This window comes from Adiantum capillus-veneris, chromosome 10 (genome assembly GCF_014529385.1).
Source record: "Adiantum capillus-veneris isolate H3 chromosome 10, ASM1452938v2, whole genome shotgun sequence".
Taxonomy (NCBI): Eukaryota; Viridiplantae; Streptophyta; class Polypodiopsida; order Polypodiales; family Pteridaceae; genus Adiantum; species Adiantum capillus-veneris.
This window is the reverse complement of record NC_140940.1, coordinates 99,128,928-99,149,172: the sequence shown is the minus strand read 5'-3', so window position 1 is coordinate 99,149,172 and position 20,245 is coordinate 99,128,928. Positions and strand designations below refer to the sequence as shown.

The 20,245-nt window shown below is 41.5% G+C and overlaps 2 protein-coding genes across 2 annotated transcripts; one reads left to right on the top strand and one right to left on the bottom strand.

The window, feature by feature from the left end:
• Positions 1-1,750: 1,750 nt before the first annotated feature.
• Positions 1,751-3,731, bottom strand: LOC147449333 (F-box protein At5g39250-like). The gene has a single exon (XM_086522600.1). It carries the CDS (start codon positions 2,714-2,716, stop codon positions 1,802-1,804), a length of 915 nt encoding a protein of 304 aa, XP_086378726.1. The 5' UTR covers positions 2,717-3,731; the 3' UTR covers positions 1,751-1,801.
• Positions 3,732-15,210: 11,479 nt separating this feature from the next.
• LOC147449332 (uncharacterized) lies at positions 15,211-15,669 on the top strand. The gene has a single exon (XM_086521542.1). The coding sequence runs from the start codon at positions 15,211-15,213 to the stop codon at positions 15,667-15,669; it is 459 nt and encodes a 152-aa protein (XP_086377668.1).
• Positions 15,670-20,245: the final 4,576 nt, after the last annotated feature.

The window sequence follows — 20,245 nt, the reverse complement described above, 5'->3', positions numbered from 1 at the left end:
AGGTTCCCTCACCAACAACAAAAAACAATGTGTAATCTATAGCACGTAGCAACGGGCAATAATGAAGCATGTAGATTTGCAACAATACCATCAAGGAAGGACAGATACAACATTGAGAGAGTGTGTGCAAGGACACAAAGAGAAGAATACGCTAAAGGAAAAATAAATGAGAAGAGAAACACAAATATACCAATGTGAAGTTGACACCTCTTCATATGGACACAAACGATCTTTTGATTTTACATCTTCATGTGTCTTTTGACTTTTTACCTTCATCTATCTTTTCATTTCCTAAACTCACCCTTCACTTACGCACTTCATATATTTTGAAAGAATTTTTATTTTTCTGAGATTGGGGAGACTTGATGGTGAGTTGTTTAATCACATTGACATCAAGAGGAGGGTTACATGAGTGGTTGATCACATCCGCAAATAGATAGATGATAATCCATAGAAATTTTGAGAGATTCCACTAAATAAATATGAATGGTTGACTAAGGAGATGCACGAAAGTAGTTTCGTACGGTTTGTGCACGCGTATGTGTTTCTCTTGCAACTATTCTTATCTCTTTTAATCATAATTTGTTTAAACAATCTTTCGGGATGTGTTATTTGCTAGCTCTAGCGCTCTCTCTCTCTCTCTCTCTCTCTCTCTCTCTCTCTCTCTCTGCGCACACTTGCACGTGCTAATTTGTGGAAGGCAAAGTGGGATGAGCTGGTTTAGACCACCAATAGGGAAAAATAAACCCTCAACGTAAAGGTTCAGGTTGGCATTCTAAAAATTGAAATAAAAGGTAAATCGAGTCATGTAGAATCCAACCAATGCCATGACAAAGGATCAAAGATCAAGGTCTCCCGTTTTTGAAAGAGGGATTACCGTCAAAACTGTGTACGGTTCAACCTGTATATTTTGTTATCATATTATTCTCTCTCGCGCCTTTGACTAGTTAGCGGCGAGGTCATCAACTAGGTTTCCACCATTGCAAAAATAAATAAAAATGCAAAATATTTAAAATACAAAAGTGAGGGGTGATAGTCCTCGCACTATTTGGCATGGGGCTTTTCAAATGGGATCGACAGTGGTGGTCATTTAAGCCATCGGATGCGTTTTTGTAAATTTAGACCAATTTGTAAATTTGAAGCAAAAAGTAAATTCGGATCCGCATCTTGAGCCTTGAACGCACTACCTCCCCCATGCGGCGCATGTACTAACCACCATGGCCGCATACGTTCATACGTTCGTTGAAATATGTCCACATATTTCAATGCCTGATATGTCCACATATTTCAATGCCTCATGTAAATGCATGTCGATTTATAAATTCGAGACAATCTTGTAAATTCATACCGCGAAATCTTATAAATTCGAGTCGTGTAAATTTATAAATTTAGATCGTCCGATCGCACGGCTTCCAATGCACGCACCTCACGATTTTCACCTCCACCCTTGATCCTATTTGAAGTGTCGGTGCCATATAGTGCTTGAGGGGTGATGTAGGAAATGAAAATCCTTGGAAGTATTGGAAAGTCTTAGCCTTCTGTTATGAAATTGATGTGTTATGCATTCGCACAAACCTATTGGAAGGGAGAAATGGTTGTACCATATGTGCTCTCGCCCGTGTGTGTGGTGGGGTGGGGGGGGGGAGAGAGAGAGAGAGGGGGGGGGAGAGAGAGAGAGAGAGAGAGAGAGCGAGCTTCTTATGGTCCGCGGTAGATCCCACGGGACCGAACAACAAGCAAACAAGAAAAATCGTTGGTAAAAGAAACGCCCCATGTTCACACACTTTACCATGAATTTAACTCATTCTTGACACTGGTGGAAAAGAGCATGCTGTAAATAAAGGAGCACTTGGGCCTGGCTAAGGCATCCCCAAGATATGGTGTGCAGTATTGCAAAGCTTACTTTAAAGGGCTGGAAATCGGAATATGTGTATGTACAGCCAGAGGGGGAGGTGCTCACCAACCTGCTACACCTACTCTCAACCCTTACTTGGACTTCACATGGCACACCCCGCCAATCCATCATGCTATCTTTGCCCATGCCACAGGAGCCCAAGCACGACGCCACATTGCACCCGCATTCAGTCCCGGGCGGTAATGGCTGTGCATATGTGCATGCACTCCCAACTCTTACCCCTTTCTTTTCCTGGTTGCCGCCCGCGTAATGGCTTGTATTCATGAGTTGAAATACCCTCTGGCTCCCTCTTGCAGCCACTGCCCAACTCACCTCAAATTCCTGCACTTCTTCTTTGCTCCAGGATCTCGGCAAGCATGTGGCTATGGGAATCGAGAAATCGAAGGAGGAATCGCCAAGGCCTTCTCCAACAAAGGAAGGGAGTAATTCGTCGCCGCAAACCACAGCGGACGAGATGGGGAGACCGCAATGCGAAATGTCAACGAGGAAGAAGAGGTCCTTCAGTGCGAGGGTCGGTAGCTTGCACCTATTGAGGTGGCCTTTCTTGTGCTGCAATTGAGCTTGAGCGCGGAGTCTGTAGAAATACTTGAAGCTGCCCTTGAGATGGAGGAGAGCCATGCCTCGAGGGGATGACAGAGAGGGCCAGATTCGTGTGCAGAGTGCCTTCCAGAGGTAATCTTGAGAGGCCGTGTCTCTCCATGCTCGGCTCACGCAGCTTGCACGTGCAAGTGAATCGCCATCAAGCTTCTCAAACACGAGCGAGCAGAGAGTCAACACAGGAGACGTAGATGCTTCCGGCATGCCTGTGTGCGAGTGATTGACAAGGTGGAGCGGATTACTGGATGATTAACTTTGTATGGGAAATTTGTGGGCAATTAGTGTAATGATTAAGGTATAAGAGGGGCCTGGAATAGGGGTAATCAGGATCAGAATGTAACTAAGATCTTCCACGATTGATGGTCGAGGTGTGCAGCAGAGAAATGGAGTGGGTCTTTTGATGAAGGGCAGTGCACGCATTTTGGCGCAGATGGGCGTGGCGGAGGTGTGCACGGCCTCGGCGTACATGCACACATGCCAATTGTCATCACCACGCGTCACGCTTGCCTCTCCACACTTCACCACACCCCGCCCTCGACCTTTCAGGAAGGCCTTTCTAGACCTCTTCACTCTTGCTGCCATGGGGTTTTCTCACGTGGCATTTCTTTTGAGAGTCTTATTCACCGCCCACCCTTTCCTCGAATTGGGATCGAGATCCTGAAGCTAATCGACACTGTTGGACCGACTTCACTTCCGGCCCAGATCTACCACAAAGCCATATGCCGAGAGCTCTTTTTGGCACTATAATATCTAATGCTACCTTTTGTGTGGCCTATTCACACATCGACTACATTTGACAAATATTATTTCACCACACAAAAGGTAGCGTTAGATATATCACACAAAGTGTGGCATTTTGAACGGGTCAAAAAGGGGAGAGACGCAGGCTCAGTCACTTGTCTCACATGCTACGCGGCTGTCGAAGTCTTGCAGCAGCAATCGAAGGGGGCGACAACTCAATCCCGTGCGCGCGCGACAGAGAGACTGAGAGAGAGAGAGAGAGAGAGACCTTGAGCTTGGCGTTTGCAACCCTTGAGAGAGAGATAGAGATAGATTGATTTATCGTCCACGTAGGTCATATATGACCCATGGGACCATCACAAAAGACATTACATCGACTTGTTGCTTCTAAGTGAAGCCATCATATACATATCAGTTAACACTAGGTTGGTAACCTAACAGGACATAAAAGTGTCCTTTCAGGGTTTTGAAAAAAACCTCCAAAACCATAGTAGATCCACTCATTTTGTAAAATCCTTTCATGAGGTTATAGTTCAAGGACTACTACACATGGAAAAAATAAGAAACTTGTAAAATTTCTCATCTTTTGGTCACAGCAAGCCTCCAAAGTTGATGGACCAGTACATTTTCATCAAAACAGTCATTTCTTACGTTTTGTTGCATAAAAATAAGTTTAGGGATTTTTGTAGGACTTGAGATAAATTCCCTAGTTAACTTCAATGGGTTGGTGATCAGAACATATGATTGCTTCTCACTCGCTATTTTTTGTTTTGCCAAAAGAAATAGGTACAAAAAAGTTGAATTTTTACCATTCTGCAAACCTATCATCAAAGTTTCTATAGCCATGCTCAATACAAATAATATATGCATCTTTTCTTAGTTCCCTATTGTCCTTTAGGCTCATAAGGAGCCATGGAGCATGTCAAAAGAATAATACATCTCTTACCAAGGGGAATCTTGGGGACAAAGATGAAGTGCTAAATACAGAAAACATGAAAAAACTGGGTTCAACATTATGAGTTGTAGAATCCCATAGAAACTATTCAATATCTAGCCAAATTTGATCCTTATGACTAGATATGGTTACTACCTACAAAATGCATGTAGTTGTCACAAGAAACTAACAATATTGAAAAAGTTATACTTGATATACTAGAATGTTTCGTTTTCTTCTATAATTGAAAAAATCAACCATCGTTGTCTACTATGCAAAATAGGGTATTAGGTGCCCCAAAAATCAAGCAATATTAGCTTTATGTTACAATATGCGACATAGAAAATCAACAGTGCATTTGGATATCATGAAAGCCACCAAAAAAATCATAGAAGAGCTAAAATTGGCTAAAAAACAGGATTTGACAATTTTTGTAATTTGGTCATAACTTACAACTTTAACATTTATTTCTCCCTAGAAGCATCAGGACATGTTGAGGACTACTAAAGATAGTTCTCTAGCATTATAGACCTCACAAACATGAATTCTAGAGTGGTATAGTTGCAAAAAGTTGAAAAAAGCCAAAACCAGGACCCGTTTTTTCACACAGTTTAGGTTGTGAAATGTTGTGCAAGGACAAGGTTAAAGATGGAATTGATATTCCAAAAAAATGTCGAGTTTTTTTCAGCTCATGAGACAACTTTCTAGACAGATAGCACCTCAAAATCCATTTTGAAAGTCTTGACATAATTCAAGGAAAATGGTCACTTAACAGGACATAAAAGTGTCCCATTACCAACCTAGTGTTAAGGACTGAGGGTCCAATAATTGGAGAAAAAAAAAAAGGAAACAATATCTAGGGAGGGTTGGACAGAGCCTTTTTGGGGACTCGAAATTCTTGAATGATGGCTTTACCACCTCGATAGACTACCCATTTACCTTGCTCGCGGGCTTCGTGCATTTTCTTGAGCTCGCTCTTTTTTATCTTCAATTGAGTTGTGGTCAGCTCCTCGTTGATCCAAATCTTTGTCTCTTTGAGGAGTCGGGCTTGTCGTAGTAACTGCATCTTATCCTCTCTATCTTTGAAAGTAAGAAGACAGTGTTCGGGAGGCACTTGCCTGTGTGTATCGTTGATCCAAGAAACCTTTTCAGGCTTGATATTAATTGGTTGAAGGATGTCGTTGAGCTTGGTGATCGCTTCCTCGAGAGTGTCCTCGATGGTACACCATGGCGAGGGGAGCCCACCAATGCGAACCTTGAGGGCATTTTCTTCTTGAAGTCTTTGTTCGCGAAGCTCTGTTGTCACGTAAGTTTGGACTTTGGCAAAGGCGATCAATTGGGCTTGAGTAACCTTTGATTCGACTTCTTTTGCTTTGTCGGCGGCAAGCTCGACCATGGAGTCAAAGCGTGCCTCAAGCTTGCCAAGGCGAGCTTTGAGGTCGTGATTCTCCTCCATTACCTGATCGAGGGCTGCTTGGAGTTGAGCAATTTGTGTGAGCTTGCTTGGGGCTGCAACGATTGTTACGAAGCTTGGTCGGCTCTTTGCGAAGGGCTTAGGAGTGTTCATTCTGGGAGAGGGTCGACTACCGTGGGAACAAACCCTAGGTAGAGAGTTTGTTTGAATAGGCTTACGCGGTTCCAAGCAGAGCGTAAATCGGGAGTATCCTTTGATTCGATTCGACCTGCAAGTGACGCAACAGGGCGGAGCATAGGGCTTCAAGAAACAATCTCGGCCCAGTGCTCTCAAAACAAAACAAAAGCTAGAAGCTCGTGTAGCCAAGATTAAACCAGAAGCAGCTCGTGCAGCCGAGAGTGAACCAGAAGTTCGTGCAGGGCAAGAACTTCGTCGGGGCTGTGAAACCTTCGACCTGTAGAGGCGAGGCCAGGGCGGGCTTGAGCTTGTAAGTGGGCAAGGCTGGGCCGTTAACGCCCCCCCACAGGGTAGCCCCTCGTCCAGGGGGAGACTAGGGGATGCCTGCAGAGAGAACGAGAGGCGAGAGAGCTAGGGTTACTAGAGAGAGAGAGAGAGAGAGAGAGAGAGAGAGAGAGAGAGAGAGAGAGAGAGAGAGAGAGAGAGACCTTGAGCTTGGCATTTGCAACCCTTGAGAGAGATAGAGATAGAGATAGAGATAGAGAGAGAGAGAGAGAGAGAGAGAGAGAGAGAGAGAGAGAGAGAGAGAGAGAGAGAGAGAGAGAGAGAGAGAGAGAGAGAGAGAGAGAGAGAGGCTCCTCGCGTTCTCCATCGTTGTTGTGTGTGAGAGAGAGGGAGAAAGAGAGCTCGACAAAGGAACAAAGGGGTGCATATTGGAGAGAGAGAAAGAGAGAGAAGGGAGAAAAACAGTTTGGGGGGCGGTTACGTTTCCCCGCCTTCTATTTTTGAAAAATATAGAAACGTCTCTTTCCTTTCAATTTTTCAAACTCAAACGGGCTAAGAATTACCTCAGATTCCACGTAAACTCTATTCCATGATGTGGCTGCACGATAGTGTTACAATGTGACTCTCTAAAGCTAGGAATTCGAATCCGATACGTAAGGTTGGGGCATGAGTTTACTAACAACCCCAACTTACATTTGGACTCAAGTTGAGTCTTCCACCCAAGTTTATACATTCAAAGATCAACATTCCACATGTCCCGTTTTTGATCCCCTCTCAATGGATGTCATACTGCGAAGGCACCTCAACATCCCCTTATTATTGTCTTACACCAAAGGTTCTCTATTTGGGATCTATACTTGACATTAAGCATTAAAAACATGTGACAGCTAGGTGGAGTTAGTGAACTAGACCTTAATAGTAGCCCACACTAGTGATAAGCGAAAATTTGGCCATTGAGTTTCCCCTCGACACCTAATCTCAACCATCGATCCCCCTCAACCACCTAGTGTCATTTAAAGAGGTGATCAATCCCCTTCCCTATTAGGATTTGTGCCTAGCTCACTTTAGTTATGGTAGGAACAATATCTTTTCAAGTTTAGAGAGATGCCTCGCATTGGTCCTATCTAGAGACTCCAACTTGACGTTTTTCAAAGCTACCTTAGGGCTTTTCAAAGTTACCACCTGTGACAAATGCCACGTGGAGCCGCATGACTCGAACAATTCTATATTGTACGACTGTATAGTGTAGTCAGAACCCAATGTCGGCAATGTTAGGGTAAAGCCCATGCTTTGTGTCACCACATGGAGAAAGCCTCCTAGACAACTAGGATGGATAGAATATGATATGGTCTAGTGAGAAGAGGGTGCAACATCTCTAACCAATGAAAGCAAAGAGCCTATTTAAGAGGCTTCTCTCTAATGAAACAAATGCACTTTTGAGTTTATCATTTGTGTACTCTACCCTAATGCTCTTGCTCTATGCTATAGTCCAACCATAATCTTAATCACTTTAACCCTAACCCTAGCACCTTGATTAAGCTAAGGCTACATCCACCATTGCTTGATGCTAGATCATTGGTGAGTTAGGGAACACTCTCCAGCTACTAATCCTCACAAGTGGTATTGGAGCCTTCTAGGCGATTAGCACTTCATGATCGCAATCAAGATTGACATTTTCTCTTGCCTTGATCACTATAGTTACCAACTAAATTTGGGCATGCTCTTGGAAATACGAATGAACCACTACCCTTCTTAATTTGTGGCATTCTGATAGTGCCAACAAATGATTGTGTTTATGTGTGCAATTTTTAATTTCTTATTGTGCTCATTTCAGACTACTTTGTCGCATAATAGCTCCCATCACAATCATTATTGCCTTACATCCTCCCCTATCATCGGCACCAATTAGTGCTCATAGCCACTTGCTTGCATAGTCTATCTGTGACAAAGCCGCATTGCACATCAATTGGAGAAAGGCACATTAGAAAGGGAATGGGTTGTAGGAGGGCCTCTTTATTTGCTATAGGATTAAAAATGAGATTAAGAAATGAGCAAATGGGGGACCTCTATGTAGACTAAAATGGTGGGTGTGGCAGGTCCTAAAAGTGAGTGGTCAAACTTAGGCCTAGAGGTGGAGGGATATTTTCTTTATTAATAAAATGAGAAAATTAAAAGATGATCCTTTTTCCATAAAGTTGGAGTAAAACCCTACTCTTTCTCTTTCTAGAGGCTTCTGACTTCTCCCCATTCAAAGGGGTCTTTCAAAAAACGTAATGATATTCTCTCTCTCCTCTTTACCCTCTCTCCTCCAACTATGAGACCTCTATCTCCTTCTTCAAGCTTCTCTCTGCTCTTTACTCTCTCAAGGCTGCTACCTCTATCATCTCTCTCCTCTTAACTTTCAGATCTGCATCTCCTTCTTCAAGCCTTTCTCTCCTCTTTAGTCTCTCCAAGGTTTCTACCTCTATCCTCTGTCATAAAATCTAATATCTAACCAACCCAAATGATTTTCTCATATTAAACTATTTATTTAATGTGGGAGAATAAACGGGAACAAGGGTTAGAATATAGACATGTGCTTATGAATCTGTCTCAACACGGGGCCAAGGTTAAAGGGGTCTAAATGAGAGATGGTATGTTAAAGAGCAATGCTATCTAATGGAGCTTAAATACCTTAGGGTTAGCTTCATTAAAGACCTCCAAAAGTTAGTGTTAAAAAGTCCTTTGACCTTAGGCAAGCTAGGGCTGACCTTGAGGTGCGACCCGTACACAAGCATGAGGGCTTGTCGGCTTGCTAGCTAAAGTAATTAAAATGTTTGTGGGAACCTTGCCCAAAGCTTGAGGTGATTTTTATGCTTAATATGACTAAGGTTCTTTAAGTGTTCAATTCAAAGATAAACTCTCAAGAGGCATCAACGGTCTCCATGATTGATTGACTAAGTGCTTGAAGTATTCAATTCAAACCAAATGACTTAAGAATCATAAAAGACACATGTTCAAATGATCGTCCACATGTGGCCCTCATGATGTGTTTGAATCCTATTGTATAGGTTTTAAAGGGGCCCAATGAGAATTTAGATACATAAATAATTAAGTTCTTTCTCTCAAAGAGGAAAAGGAGGACACATGTCCAAATGAATAATTAAATAATACAAGAGAGAGAGAGGTGTGGACCAAGTACGAGAGGGGGGTATACTCTCCCACACACACACACACACATTCTCTCATTGTGTGGAGTGCAAAAGTGCAAGAGCTCCATCTTCTTCTCCAAGCTTGTTGAGAAGTGGAGAGCCTACACCAACACTCTTGGCTATGGAATGCAAATCCAACCAAGATCCATGTAGATGGCGGAGGCAGTTTCACTAGGTGGGAACCAGCTCCTGGAAAGTCGAGCAGCGGATCAGTCAGTAATTGCCATGACGGTTACCACAGTAACTCCAAGAGGCTATAAATAGGACCCATTACATTGTAATCGGATTGGTTGTACTTTTGGGTTGTTTTATCTTTTGACTTGTTACTCTTAGTTGTGTGATTTTAGTCCTGAAGCTGTTCTCGAGCTACATTATCCTCACTTGTACTCTTACTTTGTAATCCCTAATACAGTAGTCGAGTGTACTTCAGCCAGATATATTGTATCCATTCCTTCTGAATGTGAATCTGAATCTAAATCTGAACACTAATTCCAGTCATTCAGTTTTTCTCTCTCTCAGTAGATGTATTTAAGTTCATGAAATTGTTCCAATTCAGTTTCTATCTTTTACTCCAGTTCTATTGGTTGACTAATGAATTACCAGCAGCAGCGGTCAATTCTAACACTAGAATCATTTGTCTAAAGAGATCAGCTCCAATTCCATTTTGGCGATCACGGTGGCTAGAGTTGTTGCTCATTGACCAGCAGATGCCTCTCCTAGTTTGAGTTTTCAGCTGCAGTAATGGCACCCAAACCTAGTCGTGGCCGAAAACCATCCTACCGCATTGACCCTATCCCTGAGGAGTGAGAAGGAGATTCTGATCCCAAGGATGGACAAGTAACTGATATTGAGGCTCAGGAGGAGCACAATCATGCTGATGAGACACAAGACTCTCAGCATTCTAGTCAGTCCAAAAGACGCAGGGCTAAAAGGGAAGAACGCAAGGCCAAGAGTTCTCGGACCACACAGGGAGACAAAGGAGCCAAAGGCAGTAAAGTAAGTCATCATAGTTCCAGTAGAAAAGCCACGGAGGAGACAACAACTAAGATAGAGGCAGAAATTAATTGGGATGCAGACACAGATCATTATAAGAAAGCTTCAAAAAAGAGTCAGGATCCCAAGGTGAGAAGAGGAAGAAATGAGGTTGATAGACATGATTACACATCTTCATCGAAAATTTCTTTTCCCGTGTCCAAAGGGGGAAAGAAGGATGACCCGGATGTTCATATCCAAGTCTTTGAGCAGTATGCTGAGTTAAAAAATATTGATGAAGATTACTGGGGTGAATACTTTCCGCAAACAGTAAAGGAGGCAGCAAGGAAATGGTACTACCATTACCCGGCTTGTCAACTCAGATCATATAACAAACTGATTAAAGCTTTCCGACTGGAATATTCAGATAACAGAGGGGATGAGGATATACTCTCTGAGCTAGATAAGATAACGCAGAGAAAATTGTCAATCAGAAGTTATGTCAAAAAAATCAAGGAACTAACTAGACAACTGCAGGAACCACCATCCGAAAAGCGGCTGCGAGCATGATTTTTGAATGGTTTTTGCAGTAAGAATCTTAGGGAACAGGAGGTGACGGCACCAACCAAGAAATTCAATGATTTGGTGCAGCGAGCTCTGTAGCTAAAACAACAAGCTAAGAAGGAAAAGAGTCATAAGAAGAAGAGGTCCAGTAGTAGCAGTACTTCTACTGAAGATTCTGAGTCCAGTAGAGCCTCCAATAGTTCTGAAAGCAGCTAGATGAAAGAACCAAAGACAAGATTAAGAAAGGATCTTGGTCTAGGAAGATTGAAGAGATGGCCCAGCAAATTGCTGAAATTAGCTAGACCAGACAGTCGGTAAGAAGAATGGAAACTTGGTGTTCAAAGTGTAAATCTAAAGACCATGTTTCAAACAAATGCCCACAATGCACTTATTGCAAAGCCTATGACCATCTATGGAACAACTGTGGAATTTGAATTCAACATTTTAAGAAGGGGAAAGACTTGTCAGTAGTGGCATTCACCAATGTTGAACCAGTAAGAGTGCAAACTACCATTGTTTCTCAAGAAGAGAAACCAGGTGTAAGTAGTATTGGTGCAGGGCGCGGTAGATACCAAGCGGGTACCAACCGGGGTCGAGGTCGTAGTAATTTTCAGAATCGAAGCCTGAATTTCTATACATGTGGTAAGTATAGGCATTTCACGGCTCAGTGTCTAGAAACACCTGGAGCTACGGATACTGAGGCGAAGGTTCCAGAACCGGTTCCTGTACAAGCAGTTACACAAAGTAAAGGGGTGGTGATTGAGAAAATTCCATAAAGTCCAGCGAAATCAGTAACTCCTGAAAGTAGCAAATGGGCTTAGTAGAGAGAGGTATGGAAGGCCAAGGGTAAAGAAAAGGTGGTTGATGAATGGCAGGAGCAAAGAGAACTAGTGGCGAAAATCACTAAGGATTTAGCCAAGAAGCTGCCAAAGCAGCAAGAGAGTTTTGATGCCCGGATGATTCATAAGATACCTACCTAGTTGTCTGAGACAGTACAACCAAATCAGTCGAAGCCTAGGATGCCTAAGACCATGTTGGCTGCAGTACAAGGGTTGATGAAAAAGTTAGGAATTGCTAAAGGAGCTGAAAACATTGAAATAAAGGAATGGTATTGGGAAGAGACTACCACTTATTCAAGTTCTGACAACTCTGATCATGAGAAAGAGGAAATTCATGTCAAAATTTGTGACAGAATTCAGAAACTCACTGTGGAGTTGGAGGACATTAGAAGAAATTTTCCTGAAGCAGCGCAATCTATCAGACAACGATTGAAGGCTAAGGCGGAGGTCAGATCAGTCGACTTGATAGCTATCAGAGATGATGAAGTGCCGGTGATTCAGGTGGACTACAAAGTTTGAAAACAGTGGGAACCACTCTCAAGCATCATACTAGATGGAGGAGCAGGGGTAAACATTTTGGGAGTACATCTTCAGCAAAGGATGGGAATTACTAACCTGAAACCAGCACCTTTCAAAGTCTGAATGGCGGATCATCGAGTGGTGCAGGCAACTGGAATGGTAGAGAATATGCAGATACGAGTGGGCAAAGAAAAGTTCAAAGCGAGTTTCCTAGTATTGGATGTGCAAGGAGCGTATGGGATGCTACTAGGCTGTGAATGGCACAGGCTGTTCACGACTATGCTAATCAGAATTTGACAATACAAGGGGCCGGTAGTAGAATCCAGATTCAGACGAATAACACCAGAAGTTAGAGAAAAGAACTGAGACCCAAAGAGATTTTCCAGAAGTATAAGGTGAAGAAAATTGAGAGAATGTTAGCAGCTATGAATATTTTTCCATTAACAGAGATAGATATCAATGCAGTTTTAATAAACAAAGATGAAGCTGAAAAACAAAAGAAACAATTTCCAGACGAGTTCACTGAACTGAATTCAGGAGAACGTCCAGTTCGGTTAACTGGAAGGCTAGAAGAACCAATTGAGTTCAGCATACTAGTAGAACTGGCATACGCTGGAGGAGCTACTGGAAATCAGAATAATAATTCATAGCTCAGAGGATCGTCCTGGGATTATGTTGAGGAGTCAACCGAGAGAAAGGGTGGAGGGCCTAACTGGTTGCTTCCAGATGATCAAGAGATAGAGGAATGGAATTTGGGATCTGAATCAAGGTTAATAAACATCTGAATCCTATGATGAAAGAGAAGGCATGACATATGTTCCAACACTATAAAGATGTGTTCGCATAGGAACATACTGATCTCAAAGGAGTGGATCCAGAGGTGTGTCAACATAGAATACCACTGAAACCCGATGCCAGGCCAGTACGACTGTAGCGCTATCGAATGAATCCGAATTATGCTAAGAAGGTCAAGGAAGATATCGACAGCCTTCTAAAAGCTGGGTTCATTACTGAATTAGCTAGTAGTGATTGGTTGTGTCCTATTGTGGTTGTGCCTAAGAAGAATGGGAATCTGAGAGTATGTGTAGATTATAGGAAACTGAATTCTCAAACCAGCAAGGACCCATTTTCATTACCCTTCACAGATATGTTACTTGATGAAATTGCAGGATATGAGATGTATAGCTTTATAGATGGGTATAGTGGTTATAACAGTTACAAATTGCTCATGAGGATCGGGGAAAGACCACTTTTATTATGGAGTGGGGAGAATTTATGTATCTGATAATGCCATTTGGCCTTTGCAATGCACCGGCCACTTTTCAAAGATGTATGATGAAAATCTTCAGTGAATTTCTTCATCAATTCGTCGCCATATTCATGGATGACTTCACTGTATATTCCACAGAGAAAAAGCATTTATTATTTCTGGAGATGGTTTTTAAGCGCTGTCAGGAAAAGCGGATTTGTCTGAATCCATTCATATCTTTTTTCTTAGTCTGGAAATGACGGTTACTGGGACATGTGGTGTTCAGAAATGGAATAGAAATGGATAATGATAACATCCAGTGCGTTCAACAGGCCAAGGCGCCTAGAAATGCATCAAAATTAAGTTCTTTTCTGGGATATATTAAATTTTACAAAAGGTTTGTGCACAAGTTTGCTTCTCAAACATTACCATTGTATGAGCTTACAAAGAAAACCAGCAAGTTCAGTTGGACTTCTGAATGTGAAGAAAGTTTTCAAAAATTAAAGAATGCGATCGTCAGTAAACTAGTTCTTCAACAACCGTATTGGGATGTCATTTTCCATGTACATGTGGATGCTTTGGGAATGGCAATGGGAGCAATTCTAGATCATCCAGAAGGAAGAACTGACTATCCAGTATCGCAGGTTCAGTCAAGCTGAACAAGGATATACAACTAATGAAAGAGAAGCCTTAGGGATGGTTTTCAGTGCCACCAAATTTAGGCATTATTTGTTGGGCAAGTTGTTTCATTTCTATGTGGATCATCAAGCTTTATTATTTCTGATTAATAAAGTCATTATTCAAGGCAGGCTGATACGGTTCCTCATGGAATTTGAATTTCGTATTTTCCATAAACCTGGCAAAAACCATTGTGGTGTTGATTTCTTATACAGGAGTACAGAAGGCTACTCTAAGGAGCCTTTAAGAGACGAGCCAGTAGATGCAGAACTTTCTCAGCTAGAAGCGACAGATTCAATTGATCTAGAATTGTATGTATATCAGTTCCTGTCTAAGGGAGGGTTCCCAGATGATTGGACTCAAAATCAAAAGAAGGCTCTGTTTATTAAAAGCCTTAAGCTCACTACCATTGGCGGATCACTCTACAGATTGGGTGTTGATGGGATTCTTTACCGATGTGTGTCTATGGAGGGTAGAAGGCAAGTTATTGTAGAGGCACATAATGGGGAATCTGGTGGCCATTTTTTTACTGATATTACTTTCAAGAAGATTTTGCAGGCTGGGTTATGGTGGCAGACTTTAATATTTGATGTCAGAAGCTTTTACAAAACCTGTGATATATGCCAAAGAATGGGTAGACCCAACAGCATCAGACATGACTCCTTTAACACCAGTCCAGCCACTGGGTGTTTTCATGAAATGGGGTCTGGATTTTATGGGGCCATTCAAAAAGATTACTCCCAGAAAGAATAGATATATATTAATGGCTACCTGTTATGTGACTAAGTGGGTTGATGCTAAGGCTCTTCTCGACAACACAGCAAAATCCATGGCTAGGTTTCTGTTTGAGAATATTGTCTACTGATACGATGTCCTGTGGAGACTGTGTCCGACCAAGGAACACATTTTATAAATGACACTATGGATATTCTTATGGATATGCTTTTAGTCAAGCATCGAAAATCAACACCTTATTATCCTAGTTGCAATGGGCAAGCAGAAAGTAGTAACAATTAAGACTATCCTTACCAAGATCGTACAGAAAAAGCCAAAGCAGTGGGACTTGAAACTTCAAACTGCTCTATGGACATATAGAACAGCTTATAAGGTCACTACCGGGTTAACACCATTCAGAATGGTGTATGGCACTGAAGTTGTTATACCAATATTTGTCATACCTAGTCTCAGAATGGCCGTCGAGCATGGCCTGGATTTTAATCACAATCCAAAAAAGAGACTAGAAGAGCTAACACAGCTAGATGAGCTGAGACAGAGGGCTATGTTGGAACAAGAAATTGTTCAGCAAAGAAGGAAACATTGGCATCACAGACTAATTAAGGTCGGGGAGTTTCAGAAAGGCGATCTAGTTCTCTTATATCAATCCAAATTAGGCCCTAAGAAACCAAACTTAAAGATAGCCTATGCAGGAACATTTGAAGTTCATTGGGTGTTCTCAAATGGCACGGTAAGGCTGAAAGATCTATCCGGATTATTGTTGCCAGGGCATATAATGGAGCTAAAATCAAGCTTTATTATTCAGAAGCCAGGGAAATGGGTATTAATGGTCTGGGAATTGAAGACTAGGAAAATCTAGAATCAAATATTTTAGGTCGCAGCGCGCGAGAATCCCAACAAGTAGAAGCAATAAAAGGAGGCATCCAAAGCGTGAGTAGAGGCAGGGAGCTCGCACCACTTGGGGAGCGGGTGGGCATCATTTGAGGCTGATTTTGTAAGTGTTTTTGCATTGCTCTTTAGGTTTGATAGTTTAGGGTTTAGGGGTTTTTAAATTCTAACATAATGGATTCTTTGTATGTTCTGACAGTGGTCGATGATAGGACGTGACCCCACATCGTACGAGCGCGAGTATGCTGTCGAGAAATCTGCGGCCTTGTCAGGAAAGCACCGGGCTTATGGCTGTGACATTTTGTGAGAGAAATAAAAACTATATGAAGGAGTTAAACCATAGATGCCATGAAGACTAGGGTTTGGAAGGAAGTGCCATCTAAGAAGTCCCACTTTTTCTCTCTTACACTCACACACACAAAGAAAGAACACAAAAGAGAATATCAAAACAACACAAAGATGAAAACATCAAGGCTATGGTCATATCGTATCATGTGTAATATGAAAGGGTTAATAGATGAGTTAATGGCATTCAATCTTGGCTGACCAAATAGGCTACGAATTGTTCTTTGGAATTGTAGTTTTGTGCTTACCATAATATATATATTTTGTCTAGTGATTGGGATTAATTGTGTGTACAAATCCTCTTGGTTCATAGCAAGATAACTACGCTTACGTCAAAAGCAAAGTCATAGAAAAGTTATAGTCTATGAGAGGTAGTATGATGGGATCCGGTGATAGAAGTATTTCATTGAGCCTTTCTGGGCCAAAGAGAAACACTATACGTTGTTGAAAGTGTCTTTTACGGCTAATCCATACGTTAATTCTAATAGATCGTACAAAGTGAAAGCGATAGAAATTATCATCATGTGGATTATTCATCTAGGATAGTATGTGAGAAATGTAGATATGAGAGAAGTGAAGAGATGAGAAGTTTCCCTCCCAAGCCCTATTCTTGCCCGTAGGCAATAAGGATACTGTGGGGAGAGATGTACCTGTAGCAAAGAGAACCTAGAATTTGTAGAGAGGATGAATTACTAAGAATGAGAGAGATAGGTTTGGTTAAGGAGATGAGATTAGATACATATATATATATATATATATATGTTGTATTAGAGATGAAAAAGAAAACAACAAGAAATCAAGAAAACATCAATGTAGAACACATCTTACTTGACAAACCCTTCGGCACCATTATTGATGGAGAGAGAAGAAGAGGGGAGAACTCCACTTTGATTGATACGCCAATTCCAAGACCTTATTTGATTAGAATTGATCTTCCATGGATAGCATGCAAGAATGGCTAGTCTTCCTCTAGGAGAAAGTGTAGGCTTTAGGCTTATGTTAATGGTGGCTAAGTACAATTTGACATTACTACTCACTCCCTCATGAATTCCTTTCATCAATGACTTGAATGCTTGAGTTCCTTTTCAAGGAAGAAGAGGTCCCCTTTTATAGGTGAAGGGAACCCCCAAGGGTTTACACAAGAAGAGAAGAGCCAGTGTGAATAGAAACTAGAAAAGTTGGAAATGAGTTGTCCCTGCATGATGTGGGCAGACTGGGGTCCAGTATTTTGATCATATCTCCTCAACCGTGGCTCCAAATAAAACAGTCAAAATATGGGCAGAAAATGCAGCTCATTAGCTACGATTTTCATTTTAAAATTGTTTTCCAATTCGGATTGGAACCTTGTGTAAAAAAATCATCAAAATAGGGTCCATTTCTACCAGCAAAAGTCTTCCTCTGGTCCCCTTAGCCTAGACTTTCATTTGATTCCAAAGGACACCTCATGCCATATGAAAGCATGACATTGCTCCTTTGACAAAGTTTTGTAATCATGCTTGCAATAATGCATTAAAATAAGTGTATCTTTGAAATCATGCCACCTAGTGTCCCACTATGATTCGATTCCCTCCTAGTAGCTATTTAAAAAGAAATATAAGGAAAATATGAAAAATACATAGAATATATATATATATTGGAGTTTTACCTTAGATATAGAATCTAGCTAGGGTGTGAGATGATAATGAGATAGTAGAAATAAAGAATCAATGCTTTTTCTCCCAAGTTAAAGAGACGGAGCTATTGACTCTTTTCCCATAGTATTTTCTGATGGTAAAGTAAGAATAGGTTACCCTTGAGAAAAATAATAGGATGACATAGAAGGCTTATTAGTATACTTAAATATGCATATGTACATTATAGGAAATATAATTATGTATCTAAAAAATTACAAGATAGATCTTGTAGCATGCGTTCCCACTATGTATGTGTCACAGCACGACATCCACCCCCTCTAAACCTGCACATCCTCCGGTATGTGCCACATTATTTCTTTGTAAGATCAGCCCTCTTGTACATCTTCCTTGCTTTCTTCTTCACTCGATGATTCCAAAGCTTCATCTTCACTTTGGTCTTCACCTGTGGTTTGCTCTTCTTCCTCATCAACATCTTCTAGATCATTGTCTCCTCTTCTCTTAAACATTTTGATCCTTTTTCGTGCAATGGGAATCTTTACTTCTGTACCATCTAGTTCAGACAAGCTATAAGTAGCATTTTCATGCATATGATTTACAGCATACGGTCCAAACCATCTTTTTGAAAACTTACGCATGATTGTGTGGTGGTTATCAAGGCTACTATCATACACCAAAACCCAGTCACCTTTGTCAATTTCTTTGCTCTTAAGCCAATGTCGCTTATCAAAGTAGTCCTTGTTTTTCAACCTTGCATTTTTGAGTCGTTCTTTTGCAGCTTCAATGTCTCCAGGTCTTCTCTCCAGCTTCCTTATACGCAGTGCAAGGAGATCTTCCCTAATAAGCCCCTCTTGCCAAGGTAGTACATTCCATGTGGGAATTGTATCTTCAATCCGCATCACTGGCTTTTGACCATACATTATCTCCGCAGGCATGTAGCTAGTTACTGAGCTATGTGTTGTACGATGAGCCCATAAAGCATATGGTAACAGTTTTGGCCACTCAACAACTCTTCCTTCGCAAGCCTTGGCCAAAGCTTTGATGATAGGAGGATGCCCTCTTTCACTCTTTCCATTGCATTCAGGGTTGTAAACTGTGGTAAGAGAAAGCTTGATTCTTAATCTAGAAAAGAACTCCCTTGCTTCTTCGGCATCCAACACACCTCTATCTGTAGTGATCTTTCCCACACAACCATAACGGCAAATCACCTCATCAAGAAGGAATTTGCACACAGCTTCTGTGGTTTCATCTCTTAATGCTCTTTCTTCAACCTGATTAGTTAGGTCCTCTCGTGCAAGAACCAAGTATCTCATCTACGAGAGTCCTAAAGACATTGTGACTAGATCCACAACCCATTTATAGTGCATGGCTAGTGGATATGTAGGGTGCAATCCATCACAATGTCGAACATTTGAATACATTTGACAAGTTACACATGACTCTACAAACTGAGATACATATTTATACATACCCTTCCACCAGTATTTTTCTTTCAACTTGGAGAAGGTTGCCCATACACCCCTATGTCCCGCCCATAGACTCTCATGAAACTCTTGCATGAGCTTTACTTGAGTCTCTTTTTTACATATAACCCGTTGTGGTGTAGCACCCTTTTGTTTAGGATGCTTCCACAAGTAACCATCCCTCAAAAAGTACCCATATGCTTTCTTGTGTATCCTCTTGAATTCTTGTTCAGACCAATCATCGTGTTTTGTTAGAGTACTCAAGTAGCTTCCAATAGAAAGCAATCACCTTCATAAAGATCTTTCAAGAACAATTCAAGTGAATTAGTCATGCAGACATTGTTACCTTTGACATGAGAGATAGAATAAAACTTTGTGCCTACATCATCTCCCTCATCAATCATTTGTGACTCATCTTCATACCTTGCCCTTGATAGCATATCTGCCACTGTATTGTCTTTACCTGCAATGTGCTTAAACTCAGGGATTTAAGGACTTAAGGCAATCCACCGCAACATAGCAATGTCTGGCGTTGAGCAACTTGTAATCATCCCAAGAAGTGGTAGAGAATCTGTTTCTACAACCATACATGCACCAATTAGGTACTCTTTCCCACTTTTCAAAGCTGTAACCATACCCCATAACTCTCTCTTTATCAGTGGATAGTTTCTTTGGCGAGCACTTAGTACCTTTGCTCCAAATCTTACCACATACCTGCGTCCTTCTTCGTCATCTTGCCCTATAGCCCATCCAATCCATGTAGGACTGGTGTCTACTGTCACAATTATTGGCCTTTGATACTCATAGTCTACCTTTATCAAAGTTGGTGCTAACTAGAGCAGCTCCTTTAGCTTTTTCATGGCTTTTACATGTGCTTCTGTCCATTTAAACTTTTGATTCTTTCTAAGCAACTGATAAAGAGGTTCAATCCAAATAACATAGAAGACACATGCTCCCAGAAACCTTCTAACCTCAGTGATGCTAGTGCATGTTTCTTTCATTCTTTGGATGTCATCTACCTTTGATGGACAAGGTTTCTTACCATATGGCCCGCACATGTGCCCCACAATGAGCACTTCTTTGACACCAAACATGGACTTGTTCCCTG

Bases quoted from the DNA above. Each gene is read 5' to 3' on its own strand.
- LOC147449332 (XM_086521542.1), top strand. From the start codon at position 15,211: ATGGTGTATGGCACTGAAGTTGTTATACCAATATTTGTCATACCTAGT.
- LOC147449333 (XM_086522600.1), bottom strand. From the start codon at position 2,716: ATGCCGGAAGCATCTACGTCTCCTGTGTTGACTCTCTGCTCGCTCGTG.